This window comes from Clupea harengus, chromosome 16 (genome assembly GCF_900700415.2).
Source record: "Clupea harengus chromosome 16, Ch_v2.0.2, whole genome shotgun sequence".
Lineage (NCBI taxonomy): Eukaryota > Metazoa > Chordata > Actinopteri > Clupeiformes > Clupeidae > Clupea > Clupea harengus.
This window is the reverse complement of record NC_045167.1, coordinates 3,087,316-3,106,448: the sequence shown is the minus strand read 5'-3', so window position 1 is coordinate 3,106,448 and position 19,133 is coordinate 3,087,316. Positions and strand designations below refer to the sequence as shown.

General features: G+C 42.6%; 2 protein-coding genes across 2 annotated transcripts; both read left to right on the top strand.

Annotated features, from left to right (window-relative positions):
* The first annotated feature begins 8,357 nt into the window (after positions 1–8,357).
* On the top strand, positions 8,358–10,132 carry LOC105896937 (microsomal glutathione S-transferase 1-like). Its single transcript, XM_031583075.2, has 4 exons — positions 8,358–8,504; positions 8,798–8,918; positions 9,100–9,194; positions 9,478–10,132. Exons 2-4 carry the CDS (start codon positions 8,802–8,804, stop codon positions 9,722–9,724), a joined length of 459 nt encoding a protein of 152 aa, XP_031438935.1. The 5' UTR covers positions 8,358–8,504; positions 8,798–8,801; the 3' UTR covers positions 9,725–10,132.
* A 94-nt stretch (positions 10,133–10,226) lies between these two features.
* On the top strand, positions 10,227–12,395 carry LOC105896949 (microsomal glutathione S-transferase 1). Its single transcript, XM_012823766.2, has 4 exons — positions 10,227–10,446; positions 10,966–11,099; positions 11,240–11,334; positions 11,547–12,395. Exons 2-4 carry the CDS (start codon positions 10,974–10,976, stop codon positions 11,791–11,793), a joined length of 468 nt encoding a protein of 155 aa, XP_012679220.2. The 5' UTR covers positions 10,227–10,446; positions 10,966–10,973; the 3' UTR covers positions 11,794–12,395.
* The last annotated feature ends 6,738 nt before the right edge of the window (positions 12,396–19,133 follow it).

The following is a 19,133-nucleotide window of genomic DNA, read 5'->3' as shown; positions in this document are numbered from 1 at the left end:
AAGCCACGACCACAATGCAATCAATATGGAAATGTCCCCCTTTGGACCCAGGAAATGAAAGGCAGACACAGAAAAGGAAGTAGCAGATTAGCTTTGGAACCAAATAACCTGCCTTACTTAAGCTTGATGGATAAGCAAGAACATGGCACTGATCCCTATTGATTCCCATTTTCCCAAAAGTTTCCGTAATTAATGGTTTCATCTCGGACCCCAAGTCCAGCCTAGGCTGCATTCTACCCAAAAGTGTAGACGTTTCCCCCATGATGAGGGACCACATTGATTTTTTGTTTTACTTTTTGGGGGGGAAAGTGAAATAGTGTGGTCAATTCCACCTGGGTCAAACTTAACAGAAAGAATAATCAAAGATGCAGGGTAAGAAAGGTTGTCCGCAAAGTTCCCACAATGCTTTTTTGCTGTGACAGGCCTGGACTTGCCCAGAGGATATGGTCAAGACCCCCTCACACCCTCAGAAGCAGGCCAAGATGCTGTAGGCACATGCCCCTTTACTCTCGGTCACACTCAGCACCGGTGGTACACACCTGCCTCTCCAGCCTTCTCTGCAGAGACATGCATGGTGTACACAGTCCTCTCCCTGGTGGGAAGCATTGCCTTCATCCATTTTACATGATGGAGATCCACATCACAACTCATGAGAGGGTTGTGTTTATTTGACATATTTCTGGGTAAAGGCCTCTGAACATACAGCATGAAGGAAAGAAGGGGATGTTTGAAGGAGAGAAAGAAAGAAAGAGAGAGAGAGGGAGAGAGAGAGAGAGAGAGAGCACTCTGCTTTACGGTTGTGATTTAGGAAATCTAAGCCAAAAGCAGGTCCACTGTGGCTGTATTAGCCAGCCTTAAACCTCACTGCACCAATAACACGTCAGCAGACGTGATTCTAGATCAACTGTTAAGAGCCAAATAATTCCCATAACAGCATGACCATAGTTGAGGAGGCAGAAGTGGGAAGGTGGGACCTTTGATTCCATTATACTCCAAAGAAATGTGTCAGAACCAAGGATAGAATAATTGTTTGGAATGGGGATTCTCAGCGGACTGCTCCTAGCTTGTTCCTAGGCGTTTGAAGTGTTCGCTGACATTGGAGAAACTCAAGGGCGAGGAGGGGAGGGAAATGGGGGCTCAGAAAAGAAGAAGGGGAAGAGAGACAGACCCAACTTCACTTCAGAAATTCTAAGCTGCGCTTTATTTGAAGCTTGGAAAAGTAAACGGACTCTGTTCTGAGGATGCCTTAGGGGTACAGTGAGCTTAGGACAACCACTACATTCTGAACAAGATGAAATCATTAAATATGGAGCGTCAACTGTTGCACAGGGAAATCTAGGGGGAGCCCAGGAATGTTCTGGACTTTAAGGTCCCACTGTGAGACCTTGACATTCTCAAAATCCGCCATCTCTCCAGTGTGCTCAGAGAGAGAGGACCAGCGTAAACAGGTTTGAGGCAGAGTAGAGGTAGGGTAGCATTCTTAATTGAAACCCCACTGCATGATACACACACTGTGGAAATATCACACCAAATTAATTTTTACAGCAGATGCATTATGAAAAAGAAACAAACACTAAAACAGCACCTTTGGTTGATGAGGCAGCTGCCTGCTGAACTGCTGATTTCCTTGTTATCTCCTCTAATAGCTTAAACATGCTGGGCTGAAAAGCAGAGAGGCTGAAACCAAAAAAAATGGATTGCCTCACCTAGACGAATGTAAACAACAGCTCCCAGTTCATTTATACTACATTTGGTAGCTTTGGCTCAGGGTTCAATACTCAATGTCAAACTACATGCATTTCACATTCAGCTAACAGTCAACACCATGTCTTTGATGTTACCTAGAAGGCTAAGCCATGTATTTTGAGTGTGCAGGTGGAATCACAGATATGTGAAATCAAATCAGAATGCGTGAGATACATCCAATATCAGAATAGGTGTGGCGCTCATACAGACTCATCAGAATGGGCCACGCAGTCAGAATGGAAACAAGGGGATGAATTATACCAAACTGCAACCAAAGTTGCATGAAGTTTCCTTGGGTGTACTCACGACAGCCACTCTGGAAATCACAAAATGGCACACATTGAAAAGAGGACAAACCACTAGACAGCCAGATGAGAAAGGAATAGTCATGAAGGAAATATGAGGTTTTTTTTAGACTCATATCAGAGGAGAACAAAACTGAAAACGATTAAATAAAATCCAGTGTCGTGCATATGTATGCATATGTGTGTGTATGTGTGTGTGTGTGTATGTGTTAGATGGAGGGGGGGTGGGAGTGAAAAACTTTCTTTTTTTTATCAATCAAGGCGCTGACAGAATTGTCACAGGCTCTTTTGAAGTCTGCCAATGGCGCCAACGAGGGACCCAGCGCCAGTAAATAAAACATGGCACTTTTTTCCGTCGCCGCTGCCGGTTTAATAGGGCAGCCTGCTGATCAAAAGAACATTAGCTTTGATTAATCAATCAATGCCCTGGTGGCCTCGGCGCTCCTGTCAATGGAGCCGTCTGCCTGTGGGATCGCCTCGCGGAGGTCAGAGCCTTCGAGCGGATCCCGCGCAGCATGTGAAACGTTCCCCGGCATTTCTCACACTGCTGCGCGCCGCCAACCCAAATCCACCCACATTGATTTTCCCTTTTATTCTTCTCTCTTTTCTCTTCTGTGCTCTCACTCTCTTTACATTTTTTTTTTTTTAGAGAAGAATTCACTTCTTCTCTCTTGTGGGTGTCTTGCGGAAAAAAGGCGTGAAGAACACGGAAACCGTGGGTGCTAAGCAGCAATGGAGTGAATAAGTGAAGAGTCAGCTAATGTTCATGTAAAAAAAAAGTACAGCCCCTTGTTCAAAAGGCGTTATAAACAGAAGTACGCCATCTTGTTTGCTTTAGCTCTCTCTAACCCTCACCACAAACCTGTGTTGTGTGACGTGAACCCTGGTCTTGATTTGGAAGTGTTGTTCTCCTGCCCGTGCGCTCCTAAAAAGCGCCGTATTGTTTTCATGTGGCCCCCTTCTCCCCTGCAAATGCAAATGAGCGTAATTTCAAATGACAGTGAAAGTAAACTTTCTTTTCTGAGTTGTGTGTGTGGCACTTCTCCCAGTGGGGGACGAGGCGCTCAAGAAGCCCTGCTCTAATTCTGTCATTGTCAAAGTTTGACATAATAAGCGATTGTTCACTCGCCTTTGTGGAGTGATTCAACACTAAGCAGGGTCCCACTTCCTCCTTGTTAATTTAAAAAAAAAAAAAAAAAAAAAAAGCGTGAGACATCTCTTCCTTAAAAGGATGTTTGGAGCTGCTTATGCTAAATATTATAACGCTCCTGTCGTGACGCCTCTCTCTGTGCGCCCCCTTTTATCTTCCCAAATCCACAGGAGGGTTTTACCTTTGCCACATCGCCAGGGTAATGGCATCTCCGAAATAATTTAAGTAGCACTATTTGAAAAACTAAGACAAGCTAAGAGAATTCATCGTGGGAGATCAAAGCCACACAGTCGCGTCGCCACCGGAGCGAGCGTTGACTTCCCCGGCTTTCTGCGTCGTGATCAAGCACTCTGTTTTGTTAAAAGCCTATCCTGGTTCTCCAAGCTTTGCCCATAACACAGAATGTGTCTGCATATTTATCGGCAGGTGTACGTATGAACAGTAAATGAGGTGTCAGGTTGAATGATGTACTCGGATGGCAAGAAGCATACAAAACACACATTGTGTTGTGTCTGTACTGCAAGACAGTTTCATCATCATGAGTGATGCTAATTTTGTGTCAACAACGGTCATTTGTCCTCGCTGTTTACTGTTTCCCTAAGGTGATATGTCTGACTTCTGCCTGGTGCCAGATGCAGAATGCTGTGCTGGTACTACTCTCTCTTCAAAAGAACACATCTCACCAGGCTGCAGAAAAAACATCTCCCACAATAGGTCAGGAGCGGAGCGAAAGTTTGAGGCCTTAGTTTCTTTTCTCTTTCTCTTTATAGTCTTGACAGATAAATCTGCTGAGAATTTCTTTTTTTTTTTTCCCTGCACCACGAGCTTCTTCCCCTAATTTCATCAGCACTCCTGACTGACAAGCATCATTACGGATAAAATTATCCCAGTAATTATCCTGCCGAAAGGAGATTTATATCCCCTTTGTGAGCAGGGGGAAGCAGATCCGTGGGGCTGGATTCAGCACCCGGCGTTCTGCGGCGCTGAGCCTCTTCGTTAAAATAAGCACCCTAATGAGTCAGAGCCCCCCCCCCACCCCACCCCACCCCACCCCCACTGCGTGAGCGGGGCGCAGGCACAGTGCCTGGCAGGAGCTCATGCTCGCGCTTCTGATGTGCACTAAGTGTAAGGGAGCACGCTGTAGCCTACATAAGCCAGGTCCACTTAGCAAGACCCGCTGTCCATTATCATCTTAATTTGTACCCTGGAGGCAGAGCCCGGGCTGGTGCTCTGCCCTCAAGATGATGCCGACGTCCACGAGCTCACACACCATTAAGACCGAGAACACACTACAGTCAAACAAACTGGGTGGTGAAGAATAAGAATATACTGTCGAGACTTCAACAGTAGGATGATAACACCATACAGATATATGACAGACACTATAATCAGAATACTGCATGTAAGCAGGAACTAGTTTTAGGTTTTAATGGCCCATTATTGATATTTAGATGTTGTTTACATGCAGGTACAATCCTCTATCAATGAACCATGCCAGGAAGATGGTCTGATTTGTTAGTGTGACCGGGGGGAGCTATAATCTGGCTGCTACACCAAGGAACTATGTTGCTTCCCTGGAAGCGTTAAGGCTTGGTCTAGTCAGTGGTAAAGGGGTCAGCCTCTTAGCTTGTTGGACTTTGCTGTGCTTTGCCCTTGTTAAAATTCTGTTATCAGTTGTGAATCTTTGCACAGAGAGAATGCTTAATGTTTACTCAATACTAATTCAAATGCCTTGTGAAAATGTTTTGGCAGATAACATCGACACCAAACCAACACCACATACTAGTTTAATGCAGAGGTATTGAGTTTTGGTCTAAAGTTATCTACCTAATGGTCATGCAAAATCCTTACAAATACACATAAAAGCACAGATAGAAATTATAGAATGTTTCTAGCATGTTAACTGGTGTCTTTTGACAATATAGTTAGTGATGCTGTGTTGTGAAAGCTTTTCTTACAATTTTGCAAGAAGGTAAGTAGGAATGACAATGTATGTTAATCTGTCTTCACGTGACCATATGCCTACATGCTTGGGAAGGAAATACATGATAGCAGAGATAAGCAAGCAGGCAGAAGCAAGCAGAACAAGTCATACTCCTAAGCAAGCAGGACTGGCAAGTAGAACAAGTCATACTTCTTATTTTATCATGACTGATAATGGCAGCAGGAGAGGAGGTTAAAGGTGAGGACACAGACACATGACTGAAATAATCCTTTCACCAACCGTCTCAAAGGTTTCATATTCGAAATTCACTGAAAAATGTCTAAAACAACACATTTAATGGATAGAACCACAGCCAGCAGTGGCAAAGAAGTGAGTGGGTTTCACGGAGAAGAACATATGCTGTTAGAACTACCTCCGCTGCAAGTGTCATACAGCAGAATACTTTCTACTCGGGAATATCGTTTCTAAATTCTTTGGAATGCATACCAAGCATAACCTGTCAAAATATTGAACAGTTGATAACAGTTGATTGAATAAGCTGATAATGGCTTTGGATACCCATTTAACTCTTATTATATGATTGCGTCTCTTATATTGCACACAATGCAATCATAATTTAAATTGTATTTTATATGGAAATTAAAATGTAATGGTTTTGTAAAGGATTTAATCGTCTTTATTCATCATAAAACCTAAACGAGTCATGATTACAGAATTCATTTGTCTGCATAACAGCCCCTTTATAATGACTGGCAAAAGTGTGACCTCCGAGATACAGGGAAAACGTGCTTGTTTTTTTTGCACCAATTTGATGTGCTGTTTGGAGCAAATGGACGAGACTAAGCTGATAGCGTTGAGGCTGTTGGGCACATGTGTTGGCTTAATTATGGGTGCAAAACAAGCGCTGCTCCTTAATGACTGTCTTCATTAAGGGCCATTTGCCAGGGGAAAGGTCCCCCTCTGCCCCGCCTCGTGAAGGCAACAAGACAGGTAGCCTCCATTAGGGTCAGATCAGAGCATGCATAGTGTGAGTGCGCATACGTGCCTGACAGGGTCTGGAACTTTGGGGGCGTGCTTGAGCATAACTAGAAAAACTAGAAGAACGAAGAAAAAGGGGCTGACAGGATCATCACTATGTCAAAAAAAGGCCTTGAATTAAAGAGTGCACTTTCCCTCTACAAATAACGCGCTATTCATCAATCTTGCAATGTCATAGAATTCACTTAATTACCAAAATGAATTTCAAGCAGTCAGGTGTTTCTTAAGCTTGAGTGCCCTTGCTGATGATATGCTCTGGTATTGTAAAGTGGTTGCACTGATGTAATTGCTCCGGCTTTCAAATGGGGGGCAAATTAAATGTAAAGGGACAGGTTAATCAGTCAATAGTTTAGGTTTATTCCCCTGGTTTGTACGGGGGCACTCACACACATCAATTCTGTCGATGGGGGTCACCTCCAAACAGTGATTGCATGATAGGAAATTTATTGCGTACAAACGCTGTACCTATGCAATCTCGTGCACTCAGCAGTCCACTCGCATTGATTGGCTGGACAACTTGCATGTGACAGTGCAGAAAGTAATGTGGACGCTGCCATGGATCAATAAAAAAATGTATGTGCCTGGAACCTAGGAGGCATTCAGTAATGAAATCAATAGGCATGCTTGGCTCCTGGCATTAAGATCATTGGCCAGACGGTTATTTAGTCGTTGTTGTCCTACAGCCCAAGCACACGCTGGCTACCATGAGAAATCAATGCAGCAACATCACAGCCAGCATCCCAATTACTGGTGAGACTGGTGAGATCAATGCAAGTGTTTGCCATTAACAGGTCCTAGTGGGAAATCACACTGTATTATTCCTTTTCTCTTACACATGTGCACACATACTTGTGCACAATCACACACACACACACACACACACACACACACACACACACACACACACTCTCCCTCACACTCACACAATGTTACATTCACAGATGTCAGGCTGGTCTTGAAATGTAGCTAGCCTATACACAGTTGCACGAGTACAGTACATGAACTATGGGCTGTATGGAGGGAAGCTGCTCAGTTATAAATTCTCAAATGTATTTTTTTGTGTTCAGAGCAGGGTTAAGGAATAGTCTATAACGGGTCCTGGTGATACACTTCATACATAATATCACCGCTCTCTGAGACATAGAAACACTGTGACCTACAAGACTGGTCTTCATCTTCTTACTATGAAGCTGATCAAACTTTGCCACACTCCTGTGTGTGTGTGTGTGTGTGTGTGTGTGTGTGTGCGTGTGTGTGTGTGTGTGTGCGTGTGTGTGTGTGTGTGTGTGTGTGTGTGTGCGTGTGTGTGTGTGTGCGTGTGTGTGTGTGTGTGTGTGTGTGTGTGTGTCTCCTATCGTTACTGTTTGGAGTTTGAGTACACTGATGTGCCAAGCGAGAAGCGGGACTGCAGCCCAAGCCCTAAAGGCATTATAGAGACACCTTCCAATCTCCTGCCATACTTCGACTGACAGCATTCACGACTCTGTGTGTGATGAGACTGTCCTCCCTCACCAACATGTTAAATTACCTGAAATGGATTATCCATAAACCTGTGTTCTATACAGAAATAAAATAAGGTTCTGTATTGAATTGTTTCACCTGACATTTCACAGTGAATGCTGTTGGTTTACATGTAATCTACATTCTCAGAAACAATGTTGGGACAATATAAAGTGATTAAGTGTTACCATGGGTATACAAAAGACAAAGATATTACTGCTGAATGTAAATAGATACAAATAAAAAGACCTAGTGAGCTATTAATAATACTTACATAATTCAATGGGTATGTACACAGACACTGCAATACATTAGCGGCTAAATTCCCCAAATTCAGGTGCTACCAATCTTAAATATTTAACTTGCCGATATATTTTTTACTATAGAGATTAAAACTTATAAGATTAAGTCTGTTTGTTCATGCTTTGCAAATGTAAAAACTCACAATGACTCGACAAAATTGGCTAGGTGTTTCAAAACAGGTGCTTGTTAGGAAACCAGGTCACAGGTGAGGGCCATAGAGATTAACAAAGATAAATCGAACGTTTCTCTTTCAGAAAAAATGAAGAGACAAATACTGTGGCCCCATGAACTAATTTCTTATTTATAGTTTTCAAGCGGCCGATAATCCTTTGCTCACAGTCTTTTACCGCCTGTATGTATTTGTTGAGTCTGTTGACTTCCCACCTCCTTACAGAAGAACTGGCTGATGTTCAGAAAATTCAAATTCACTTCCATTGTGGTTACGCCCATGTTGCTCAAGAGAAGTACGGTTGCACGAAAACAATACTCTAAGTAGCCTCCTCAGCCTTCAGTGAAGGTAAGTAGTTGTTTTATTCTCCTTTACACTACAAAATTGTTTCGCCATTTGGTTCATATAGCGGAAGTTGATTCAACAGATTTGTTTTTCGAAACTGTTTCACTTTCAGTCACGACACCGACCACAGCCATAAAACGACATAATTCACAAGATTAGTTTTACCAGTTGAATCTTGGTGAAAATTCAATTTGAGTTAAAATGTATAATTTTACACTAACCCTGACTGTAGAACAATGTTGTTTGGATAATGCATACCCTTAAAAGTCTTTTTTATGTCTCATTTTATCCCATAGAAAAATGGCTAACCTGATTGGCAGTGAAGTATTGCAAGCCTTTTCTACCTATGCCACAATAGTTGTCCTGAAGATGCTGCTTATGGCCCCGTTGACGGGATACACTCGCTTCACTAGAAAGGTACTATTAATATTTTTGGGAAATCATCTTCTGCAGGCAATAATTATTTAGGTTTGAATATTCAGATGTCCTGAAGTATTGTTTGGATTTGTCATCCATCTCTGTATCAGTAGGCTATACTGTCCTTGTGTAGCTGGTGAATTTTGCCGTTGATCAGATACTCTTTTCTACCTTGATTAAGGCCTTTGCCAACCCAGAGGACACTGCCCATGGCAAGACACCTGAGGACAAGAAGAAGATGCTTAGAGCTGATCCTGATGTGGAGCGAGTACGCAGGTAATCATTGAATGAATGACATAAAAGTGTTGTTTACAGATTTGTTGTCAAGAATAAAAATGCTGTTCACATCATTATTGGCTATAATGATCTAATTCTGAAGGAAACATTGAATTAACAAATACTGCAAACAAAATTTTATATAGGGAGTCATAACATAACAAAGACGTTGTCGTTCACGTCTAATGTAATAAGTATTCGTTGGATTATTTGATGAGTGCACCATTATCAGGTGTGTTGTAGACCCTGCACTGCTAACCACCTGAACTGTTCCCATCTCCAGGTGCCATCAGAATGACCTGGAGAACATCATTCCATTTGTTATTATTGGACTTCTCTACGCTCTGACTGGACCAGATCTCTCCACAGCACTTCTGCACTTCCGGGTCTTTGTAGGCTCTCGGTTCTGCCATACTGTAGCCTATGTGTTCACCCTCCCCCAGCCAAGCAGAGGGGCGTCTTGGATGGTCGGTCTGATTAGCACATTATCCATGGCCTACAGGGTCCTCAGCACTGTGCTGGTGCTGTAAGGGAACTACTTTATTTGTACTGCTTTCCATTCATATAAGACCTGTACATCAGTTATTTTGCGCATCTGCACTGAAACAGTATATTGTTTATGTTGCATGGATCTTGTCTTGTTTGTGTCAAGGATTGGCATGTTGTTGCAGGATAACTCCTGGAATACATTTTGAGCAGATGTTCTCCCATGAGTGTTCTAAATATTTGATGTTGTCTCGTTGAGTGTAATCCCCTGGTGTGATCAGTCATATTGTGACTCAGCTGAATGGGCCTGTGCTGTGGCTCATCTGTGGTCTGTTTGTGTGACATTAAATCGCCACTGCCTTGCCACTGATTCTCATGCACATTGTAGCCTACTTTGTGTGACCAAGACATGGACCTGCCCATATTTGCCCAAATAAAATGTGGTTATCTAACGTTTCTTGTCATATCTTCATATTTCTACCAGCTAATGTCAGCTAATTCTGTTTTCGACAGATAGATCCTGCCTTTATCTTTAACAGACGCATGAAGGCGCTGCACACCGAAAACATTCGCATTACAGGGGGGAGTGACTGTAAAAACTCCGCGCCGAGGGCACAAATTCTCCTGTGTCTACCCCATTGCGTAACGTGGCGTTTCTCCAAACTTCTCATTGTGCTACTGCACCTAAAGATTGCGACGCCCACCACCGCTGTACTTTGAAACTTTTAGCCGCACTCGACTAAGTGGAGGATCTCGTCTCTATAAGGTGGGGAAAGAATGATTTGCGCAATAACAGTAGGCCTACAAATTCCAGACTCTATAGAATAGACGTAATGTGTTGAAGACTTAAACGTATATTAATAAATGTTTTTACATTCATGTGTCAAATAACTAACTACGACTGAGGCACTGTTTCAATTGCTGTTCTCAGCGAGCAGCCGTTGTAAATTATGGTCAAATTCTTAAGAGCAGTAGACTGTTTCAAGTAATTGCAGATTTTGCTTACGCGGCCTTTTTGTAAATATGGACCACACTGTAGAATAAGGCGGTATTAAAAAGTCCTGAAAAGTTTATGCATGAAATGAGCAATTCTACCTTTGTTGCAAAACTCTACGGAAAAACGCTACTCCACGCAGTCGGTTAATTTATTAGGACTGTTTTCCATGTCGTCATATTAAAAAAACCTAGATCTTTCTGGTTTAAGACTGTTGCAGACACGTCCAAAGCGTGCATGTTTTCTCTCGTGTGTCTAACACACTTGTTCCATTTGACTGTCTCTTACTAGCTGAAATTATGGCTGAAGTCGTGCATATGATAGACAGTGAGGTCTTCTTGGCCTTTTCAACATACGCTACCATCGTCACCCTGAAGATGATGCTTATGTCCCCCTTGACTTCATACTTTCGCTTGACAAGAAAGGTACGGTTGCATTCATCAGATGTGTAATTATTACATGTAAAAGGTAATATTTCAGATTGAAATAAACAATGTATTCATTTGAATGTTAATTAAAAGCATGTGCAGCAAACATGTAATCTTTTCCACACCTCACCCTACAGGCTTTTGCTAACATGGAGGACACCAGTTTGGACATGTCCAAAGAGGACAAGAAGAAACTGGTCAGGGTGGACCCTGATGTGGAACGTGTGAGAAGGTATGGTGGTTTAGTATTTTTTTTGGCTCCATTTAAATGAACAACATTTTTAACAAATGAATGGTTTTAAATGTTAATTTCAATATTTTGTCTGCATGCACTTTCACTATGTACACTGGCAACATATCAATGTGCAATCACAGTGCAATGGTAGAGTCCACTCAGTGACCTCACCCAGTGTGCTCCCCCCCCCCCCCCCACACTCCCCTCAGATGCCATCAGAATGACCTAGAGAACGTCATCCCATTCCTGGTGATCGGCCTTCTCTACGCCTTGACCGGGCCTCAACTCAGCTCTGCCCTGCTCCACTTCCGGGTCTTTGTGGTCTCCCGCTTCTGTCACTGCGTGGCATATCTTGCCCCACTGCCACAGCCAAGTAGGGCTTTATGCTTTGTGGTGGGCTTGCTATCCACCTTCTCCATGTCTTACAGGATTCTCACCACTGCTCTCTACCTGTAGAGGATGCCACTGTCACTTATCCTCACCTGACTTCACTTCAAATATCAGAATCAGAATAGTGAGTTTACTAACAAAACAAGACAAAACATCGCGCACCAACACACCGAGGCAGCCGTCCGTGGCGCCATGATGGTCTATTATGTGTTGCATATTCACTATAGCACCAGTTTAAAAAACATTGCACGTAATATCACTTGCAGTTTTCATAATGCTTCTTGACTGATATGAACTGACAGCTGGAATGTGACACTCAAGCATGATGAGACGATGCAGTCGGAAGTCTGTGCACTTGTGTGCCGGATTAGACTGCAGACTGCTTTTTTCCACATTTGCCAATATCATTTCATTTCAATTAATTTAATTTCATCGTCTTTCATTTCATTGTCTTTCATTGTCTTTCATTACATTTAATGTCATTCATTCATTGAAGTCAGCTTGATCAATTCAGGTTGGTTTTCTGACAAATTGGTCTACTTGGATCAGTGTGATGGATTGATCCGCACTGCAATGAGGACACACTATATCTATGAAGGTCCAGAATTTTCTATGGAATGTATAAAGAAATAAACACACAAAAACAAATAAAAAGAATCTGCAGTCTACACTGTGGGATAACTTGTATGTAGCATTTACTTGCAGTGTGCTAATAATAACATGGTATTCCTCGGCAGTGAGTGAATGCATGACATCCACTTGTGTCCAGCAGGGGGAGACATTTTAAAACTCAAACAGATCATTACTGACTCGGGCACAGGCACAGATCCTGGGAAGAGAGCTGTCCCAATAACTGTCATCTGTGAGGAAATACTTCTGCCCACATCAATTTCCTAAGCACTTTCCATTTAAACCCCAATCCTCTCTCTATGAACTGTGGCAAAAGTAAACAAACATTCCTTAACACATTCTCTTTTGTGGTATAGTTGGGCCATTGCCCAACTAATTTAAATTGTAGCTACTGTCTCCCTTTTTAAGGTGTTTCTTATTTTAGTTTATTTTAATTGATTTTATTTTTTGAGTGTGCTGTAATGAGATAGGGCTCCTGATTCACATTATAGCTGTCACCTGTACTCCATCATTCTGTTTAGAATTAATGTATTGATTTATTGGTATTAGCCGCTTGGACAGGAGTTGGACAGGAATCAGGACGTATCAGAACATTGCTGTCGCACAAGTTAGTCTGCTTAGCATGTTCTTACTAACAGATCTTACTGACCTTTCCACTCAGTAGGATTACCTATTAACCTGTGGCTGAGGCCTGGGTATTAGATGAGTGCATCTGGCCAAATCTACATGATCTAAAGGTGTGTCAAGTGTAGGCTCGATCCCTTAAGTGTATACGTTAAACTGCATTACCATCTTGTAATTAATCTCCACAGCTCACCTGGGGTACACAACGATCTGCTTGCAGGCGAGCAAGTCAGATTCTCTTGCTCTGATATCTCATCCCTTGTGTGAAAAGTCTTATTGTTCTACGAAGCCTGGGTTAATACTAGTCGGTTTCTCTTGTGTGAAAAGTCTTATTGTTCTACGAAGCCTGGTTTAATACTAGTCTGTTTCTCTTGTGTGAAAAGTCTTATTGTTCTACGAAGCCTGGGTTAATATTAGTCGGTTTCTCTTGTGTGAAAAGTCTTATTGTTCTACGAAGCCTGGTTTAATACTAGTCTGTTTCTCTTGTGTAAAAAGTCTTATTGTTCTACGAAGCCTGGGTTAATACTAGTCTGTTTCTCTTGTGTGAAAAGTCCTATTGTTCTACGAAGCCTGGGTTAATACTAGTCGGTTTCTCTTGTGTGAAAAGTCCTATTGTTCTACGAAGCCTGGTTTAATCTTCTGCTCTCATTACTGGCAGATTTATTAGAGATTGTCACTTTAAATATGGCCGCCATCGCTCTTGCCCACAGGAACAACTCTTAAGTGATCATGCAGAGCGCCAGGCTAAGGTGGTTTAGTTACTCATGCATACGGCCATGTTTCACCCCTCCTTCACTTCTAGGGGCCCACCTATTTCTCAGCCAAGCCAAGCATTTTACAGCCCCATAGGACGGGCTACTACACCTAAACCCTCTGCTGTGATCAATAACTCCCCATCCTCCCACCAGCTGCACGTCCACGCTTGTCCACGAGAGCTGCCCCAACCCGTGTCACAGGAGAGGTTTGGAGGGAAGAGCTAAAGGGGCGTCTGGTTACCTTTTGCAACTATGCCTATGACATAGGGAAGGCAAAAAGAGGCCTAGATAGATAAGGCAGAAAGAGGCCTAGGAACAGAAGGCAAAAAAGAGGCCTAGGTAAAACAGCATTTTGCCCTATTATTGTGCATTGGTGCTTGGTATCTGTGGTCCAGCAGATGTAGATTTTTCACATCTGCCCACTGCCTTACTGTTCTGCTCATTAACTGTACTGGGGCTTAATTAGGCAGAACTTCAAAGTCACACACCCAACTGGCGCTCAGCTACAGAGGAGATTTATATCACACAATGGCTCCCTGGGCTCTGAAAAATTAATGAACAGTTAGCCATATACTGACTGTCAGCCCCCTCGGAAAATGATAAATCAGCCGCAGCCGGAGCCCAGGTATTTGGCTGACGCTCCAATCAGAGACTGACACACGAGGGTTCTCGTCATCTCGGAATGTGCTGGCAATCCTGGTGCAGACACTTTTATGGTGAGCACTGTAGGTGGTAAGCTGGAGCCCCGGGCTGTGATATGACACTTTGCTAATATGTCGGGGCCTTCCAGTGTTCCCTTGACCCCCACTGTGGGGACATGGGCATTACAAGACAGCACTGCAGTGCACCGCTCACCTGTCCTGCAGAGGTGGGGTTAGTGGAGGATATACTAACCCCTTGAGAGAGAATCATTCCACCACCCACCCATAGTGTATTGATGTGACCTACTATGGTTCATATCGGAATACAATATGCAGCCGCTGACCTCGCTTGGCCAGCGATGCTATACTGTCTGCTGTTTCTTATAGCCTGTACCAGCACGTGCCTCTCTCTGTTTCCATGGAGCGCATGGAGAGGTGTATCCCCATCAGTGAAGCCCACACAGGCCTCTGGACTGAGTGACCTCTCATATGCTTAAATTTGAAGGGGGAGCATATGGTTGGGGTCAGCAGATTGCTTATGCTGATCCCGATGATTGGAATGCAGGTGATTACCATAAGCAATTTAAATGGTATTGATTTAGCTCCTGGGTGCTGTAATTGAACACCCAGACCAAGCCTCCCAGGCTCGCCCGAGCTCTCTCTTATTCGGTTTCTGTCTCTCTCATTTGCTTTTCTCTCCCTTACTCGCTTTCTCTCTTTCTTTCTGTGTCATTCTGCACTCACCCTCTCTCTCTCTCTCTCTCCTTCCACCAAGCCAGGTGGTGTTTTCTAGCCCAGGAGTGGACCGTCGGGCCAGGGCAGGCCTAGAAGGCCAATCAATAGGCAGTTTGTCACGGTAACAATGGAACTGTTCAATTAACAGGCCGCTCTGGTTAATTTAGCAGCTTAGCGCTGTTGCTTCTCCAAATTATATGCAGACTTTGCAGGAGCAGCTGAGGGACCTTTCTTCCAATTTGGTAGTGAATGTCTTCTGTGTATCTCATCTAGACAGGAATAATAGGGGCCAATGTTACTTCGCTTCAGATAACAGCCCATGCACAATAACCCTAAGCTAATCGACTTCTTTTAAATCAAATAATTAATTTGGTTGTAATTATAATTCAGCATTTAGATAACAAGGACAGCAGCTGTATTGATTAACAAGACAAAGGAGAGCTAATGACAAAACTTTCTGTAAAAGCACGCTCATAAATATATATGTTCAACATTCCTCTGCTCAATTATTCAAGAATAAATTTAGTGCTCAGATCAATTAATAAAATGAGAAAACTCCACCTGGAAGACACACTTACACATTTTCCATTTTTCATCAACCTCCCCCATTCCTCTGGAAAGTGCACAATTTCTTGTTTTAATATTTTAGCGCTCTAAGTTAAGCTTCAGTGTTCTCTCCAGGTAATGCGCTAGATCATCTTGACATTTCAAAGTACTGAAACCTTTGGAATAAAGTGTTTTTATTCAGATCTATTAGCATAATTTATGCTTGTCAGAGTGCCCACCTATATAGTAGATGGGATGGCGGGGAGGAGAGGCCCGTCGTATCTCATCTCCTCTGTCCATCATGCCTGTGTCTCTCACTGAGGTGTATGTTAAATATAGAACGATAAACAAAATGGAGGAATTCATGCCAAGTGGATGCACTGGTTGGTACTGATGTTGAATGATCCCCTCTAAAAATATATTTGCCAGAGTATGGGTAGCGCTTCTGTTATATATGGAGTGATGGTAGGAGTGTAAAAGGTGATGTATGTCTAGCGTACTTGATTTCGTCCTCAGGCTATGAACACTGTTTCCACATTAAGAAAATACTGACATCATGGAAATATGGAAAGCATTAATGATTTTGGAGCTTGGTTATGTTAAGTGACCAATAACCTTAGATTTATAATGTATTGTATAAAAACCCACACTGATTCAATAATTGTAGAAAGAAAGTGGAAATAAGACATTGTCTGTGCGCCACACATTGTATTCTTGGACCATCACATTCATATCAATGAACTCTTCAACTTAGAATTAGAGTGGACGTTATACACTTACATTAAAACAGACGGTAACAAAGAGCAGTACACTAGAGGTTATGAAAACTATACTCATTTAAACCACAATATGTTCCGGTCCACCATGTTGTAATGTAATGTATATTCTTTTCACAGTCGTTTGTGTAGAAGCGCTCTGAAATAAATCCCCTGGTGTCCAAATCTGCACTCATCATCAGTTAGATAACTTCAGGTCACGCTGCTGGGGATTTTCGCTCAAAGAAATGCAAGTCATTGACTCTCAGATTGGTGTGGATTCTTCCAGATTTAATACAACAACATTCATCAGAGTCTAGGCTTCCACACAGACACCCCAGCCAGAGTATTCAGGCCAAAGGTGAAATTAAACTTCAGGTGACTTTAAACTGCTATAACAGGTCCTGTCCTCTCGCGGAGAGGCCCAGAGCTGCCGGAGTCATCCTCTCACGTGGGCGCAAAACAGAGAAAATCGCACGGGCTGTGAGTACTAAACGGGTGGACGTTTTTACTTTGTGTGACTACGTCCATCACATACGCAAGTGTCTGACTGATTACATTGCCTTGCTCTCTGCCAAGCTGTAACCTACGGACATACAGGTCAGAGTCATTACACCAAACATAAACACCGCCCCAACTGCACAACAAATATGTGGTGTAGGGTCACTTTCTCCCACAGGCTGCAGATCCTACACTCATGCCAAAACCTCCTGTATCACCTAGCTGAAAAAAGTGTGTGATTTTGTTGGCAGTTGAACTGGGCCATGTGCTGTGAAGGCTATGTCTCAGCCCATATATCTAATCATCACCTTCTCTGGACGCTTTCTACTAGCAAGACTGTCCTACTGTGTATCATCAGGATCCAGAGGATCCATCAGAGGATGCTGATTTGCTGGTTTGTCCAGTCTTGTTTCTGGTCTTTGTGTCACCTCTGTGACTGGATCATTGGATAAGTTCATTGCATTTTTTCACTTTGTGGTGATTTACTTTTGATATGGGCATCACGGGAGCTGTGATAGAGGTGTAGATTGCTTTGGTTGACTATTTCAAAATCATTCCTTGATTTGAGATTATTTTAAAGACATTTTATACGTGTATGTGTACTTGGTGGGAAGTCGTTGTTTTGGGATGACTTCTATGGGCCTTCATTCTACTGATGGGCAACAAGCAAACCAATGAGCAACAAGCAAAGTCTGTCCTGCATGAACTAAAGCTATTGTGTGGCATGTGGGAGCACTGCGCTTACTCATCCATGTTTGTGCTTAAGATCTTGCTCATGGTATTAAATTAGGAAAATGATTTTGCCAAGTTATGAAATTAGCTTTAGCTTGTACATGGCGGACTTTGCTCGTTGCTTGTTATTGACTTTGTTGGCAGTTGAACTGGGCCATGTGCTATTTCTCAGCCCATATATATATATCTAATCATCACCTTCTCTAGAAGCTTTCTACTAGCAAGACTGTCCTACTGTGTATAATCAGGATCCAGAGGTTCCATCAGAGAATGCTGGACATATTTCTGGTCTGTATGTGTGGTGGACTTTGGTGGTCATTGCCTGTTGTTTTGCTCATTGCCAGTTGCCTGTTAATGAAATGAGGGACCTGTGTGTTAATGATGTTAATAGGGATAGACTGTGTTAATGGTGTTACAGTAATAGGGATATACTGTGTTAATGGTGTTAATAGGGATATACTGCAAAGGCCTCAAACCTGAGGTTGCGATGACATTCTGCCCATTTAAACAGCATGAATCTGACAGTATGATCCATTTAATCCACATCAGATTAATGTTACATCCAACAAACCAAATACAAAAACCATGTGTATTTGTATGTAATGCATGTGTGTGTGTGTAACTAATAGCCAGACAGCTTTGCACCTAGAGTTGCAATGTCAGATTGGGGTTAAGCAAAAATTAATCTCCAGGTATTGATTGGATGGAATGGGTTTTAACACCTGGTTGCTGCACAAGCAACAAAGCAGGCCTGTTCCTAGGCAGCCACAGCAGCATCAACATGTTTCATGGGTCTACTGGGCATAGCAGTGTCACAGGTCTGCACTACGAGTCCTTGTGCTGTTGCAATGAACAGGAGACATAGAGATTAAATTCTACTGCTAATACCACATTGCCTTTAACTTCTGTTTATTTATGTTCTGTTGTGTGAGTGTGTGTGTGTGTGTGTGTGTGTGTGTGTGTGTGTGTGTGTGTGTGTGTGTGTGTGATTGTGCACAAGTATGTGTGCACATGTGTAAGAGAAAAGGAATAATACAGTGTGATTTCCCACCAGGACCTGTTAATGGCAAACACTTGCATTGATGTGTGGGTTTATTTATGTGTTAAGGAGAGAGAATGCATGACTGGGTGTTTATAGTTAATGTGTTTTTCAGTCATTGCATTCAGAATCAGGTAGATACACACAGAGACGTCGACATAGAGACACACCTATTCACCACACAACAATCTCACTAAACCAATAAAAAAATGTCATATTCAAACACTTTGTGTGTTGTCTTACAGATACTTTGATACTTCACGTTTTTATTCAACCCTCCTGTAAGCAAATCCTGAGCTAGCACCATTCAGACTCCTCCAGCTTTGACTTCCTGTGTCGCCTGAAGGAAAATCAATATCTCGGAGACGCGCTAATTAACAGCAAATTATTTAAACCTGTCTCAGCAATGCATAAAAATGTGAAGTGTGAATAATGGATACATTAGTTC

Bases quoted from the DNA above. Each gene is read 5' to 3' on its own strand.
- LOC105896937 (XM_031583075.2), top strand. From the start codon at position 8,802: ATGGCTAACCTGATTGGCAGTGAAGTATTGCAAGCCTTTTCTACCTAT. The intron at 8,919-9,099 runs GTACTATTAATA...ACCTTGATTAAG, and splicing joins ACACTCGCTTCACTAGAAAG to GCCTTTGCCAACCCAGAGGA. The intron at 9,195-9,477 runs GTAATCATTGAA...TCCCATCTCCAG, and splicing joins GATGTGGAGCGAGTACGCAG to GTGCCATCAGAATGACCTGG.
- LOC105896949 (XM_012823766.2), top strand. From the start codon at position 10,974: ATGGCTGAAGTCGTGCATATGATAGACAGTGAGGTCTTCTTGGCCTTT. The intron at 11,100-11,239 runs GTACGGTTGCAT...CTCACCCTACAG, and splicing joins ACTTTCGCTTGACAAGAAAG to GCTTTTGCTAACATGGAGGA. The intron at 11,335-11,546 runs GTATGGTGGTTT...CACTCCCCTCAG, and splicing joins GATGTGGAACGTGTGAGAAG to ATGCCATCAGAATGACCTAG.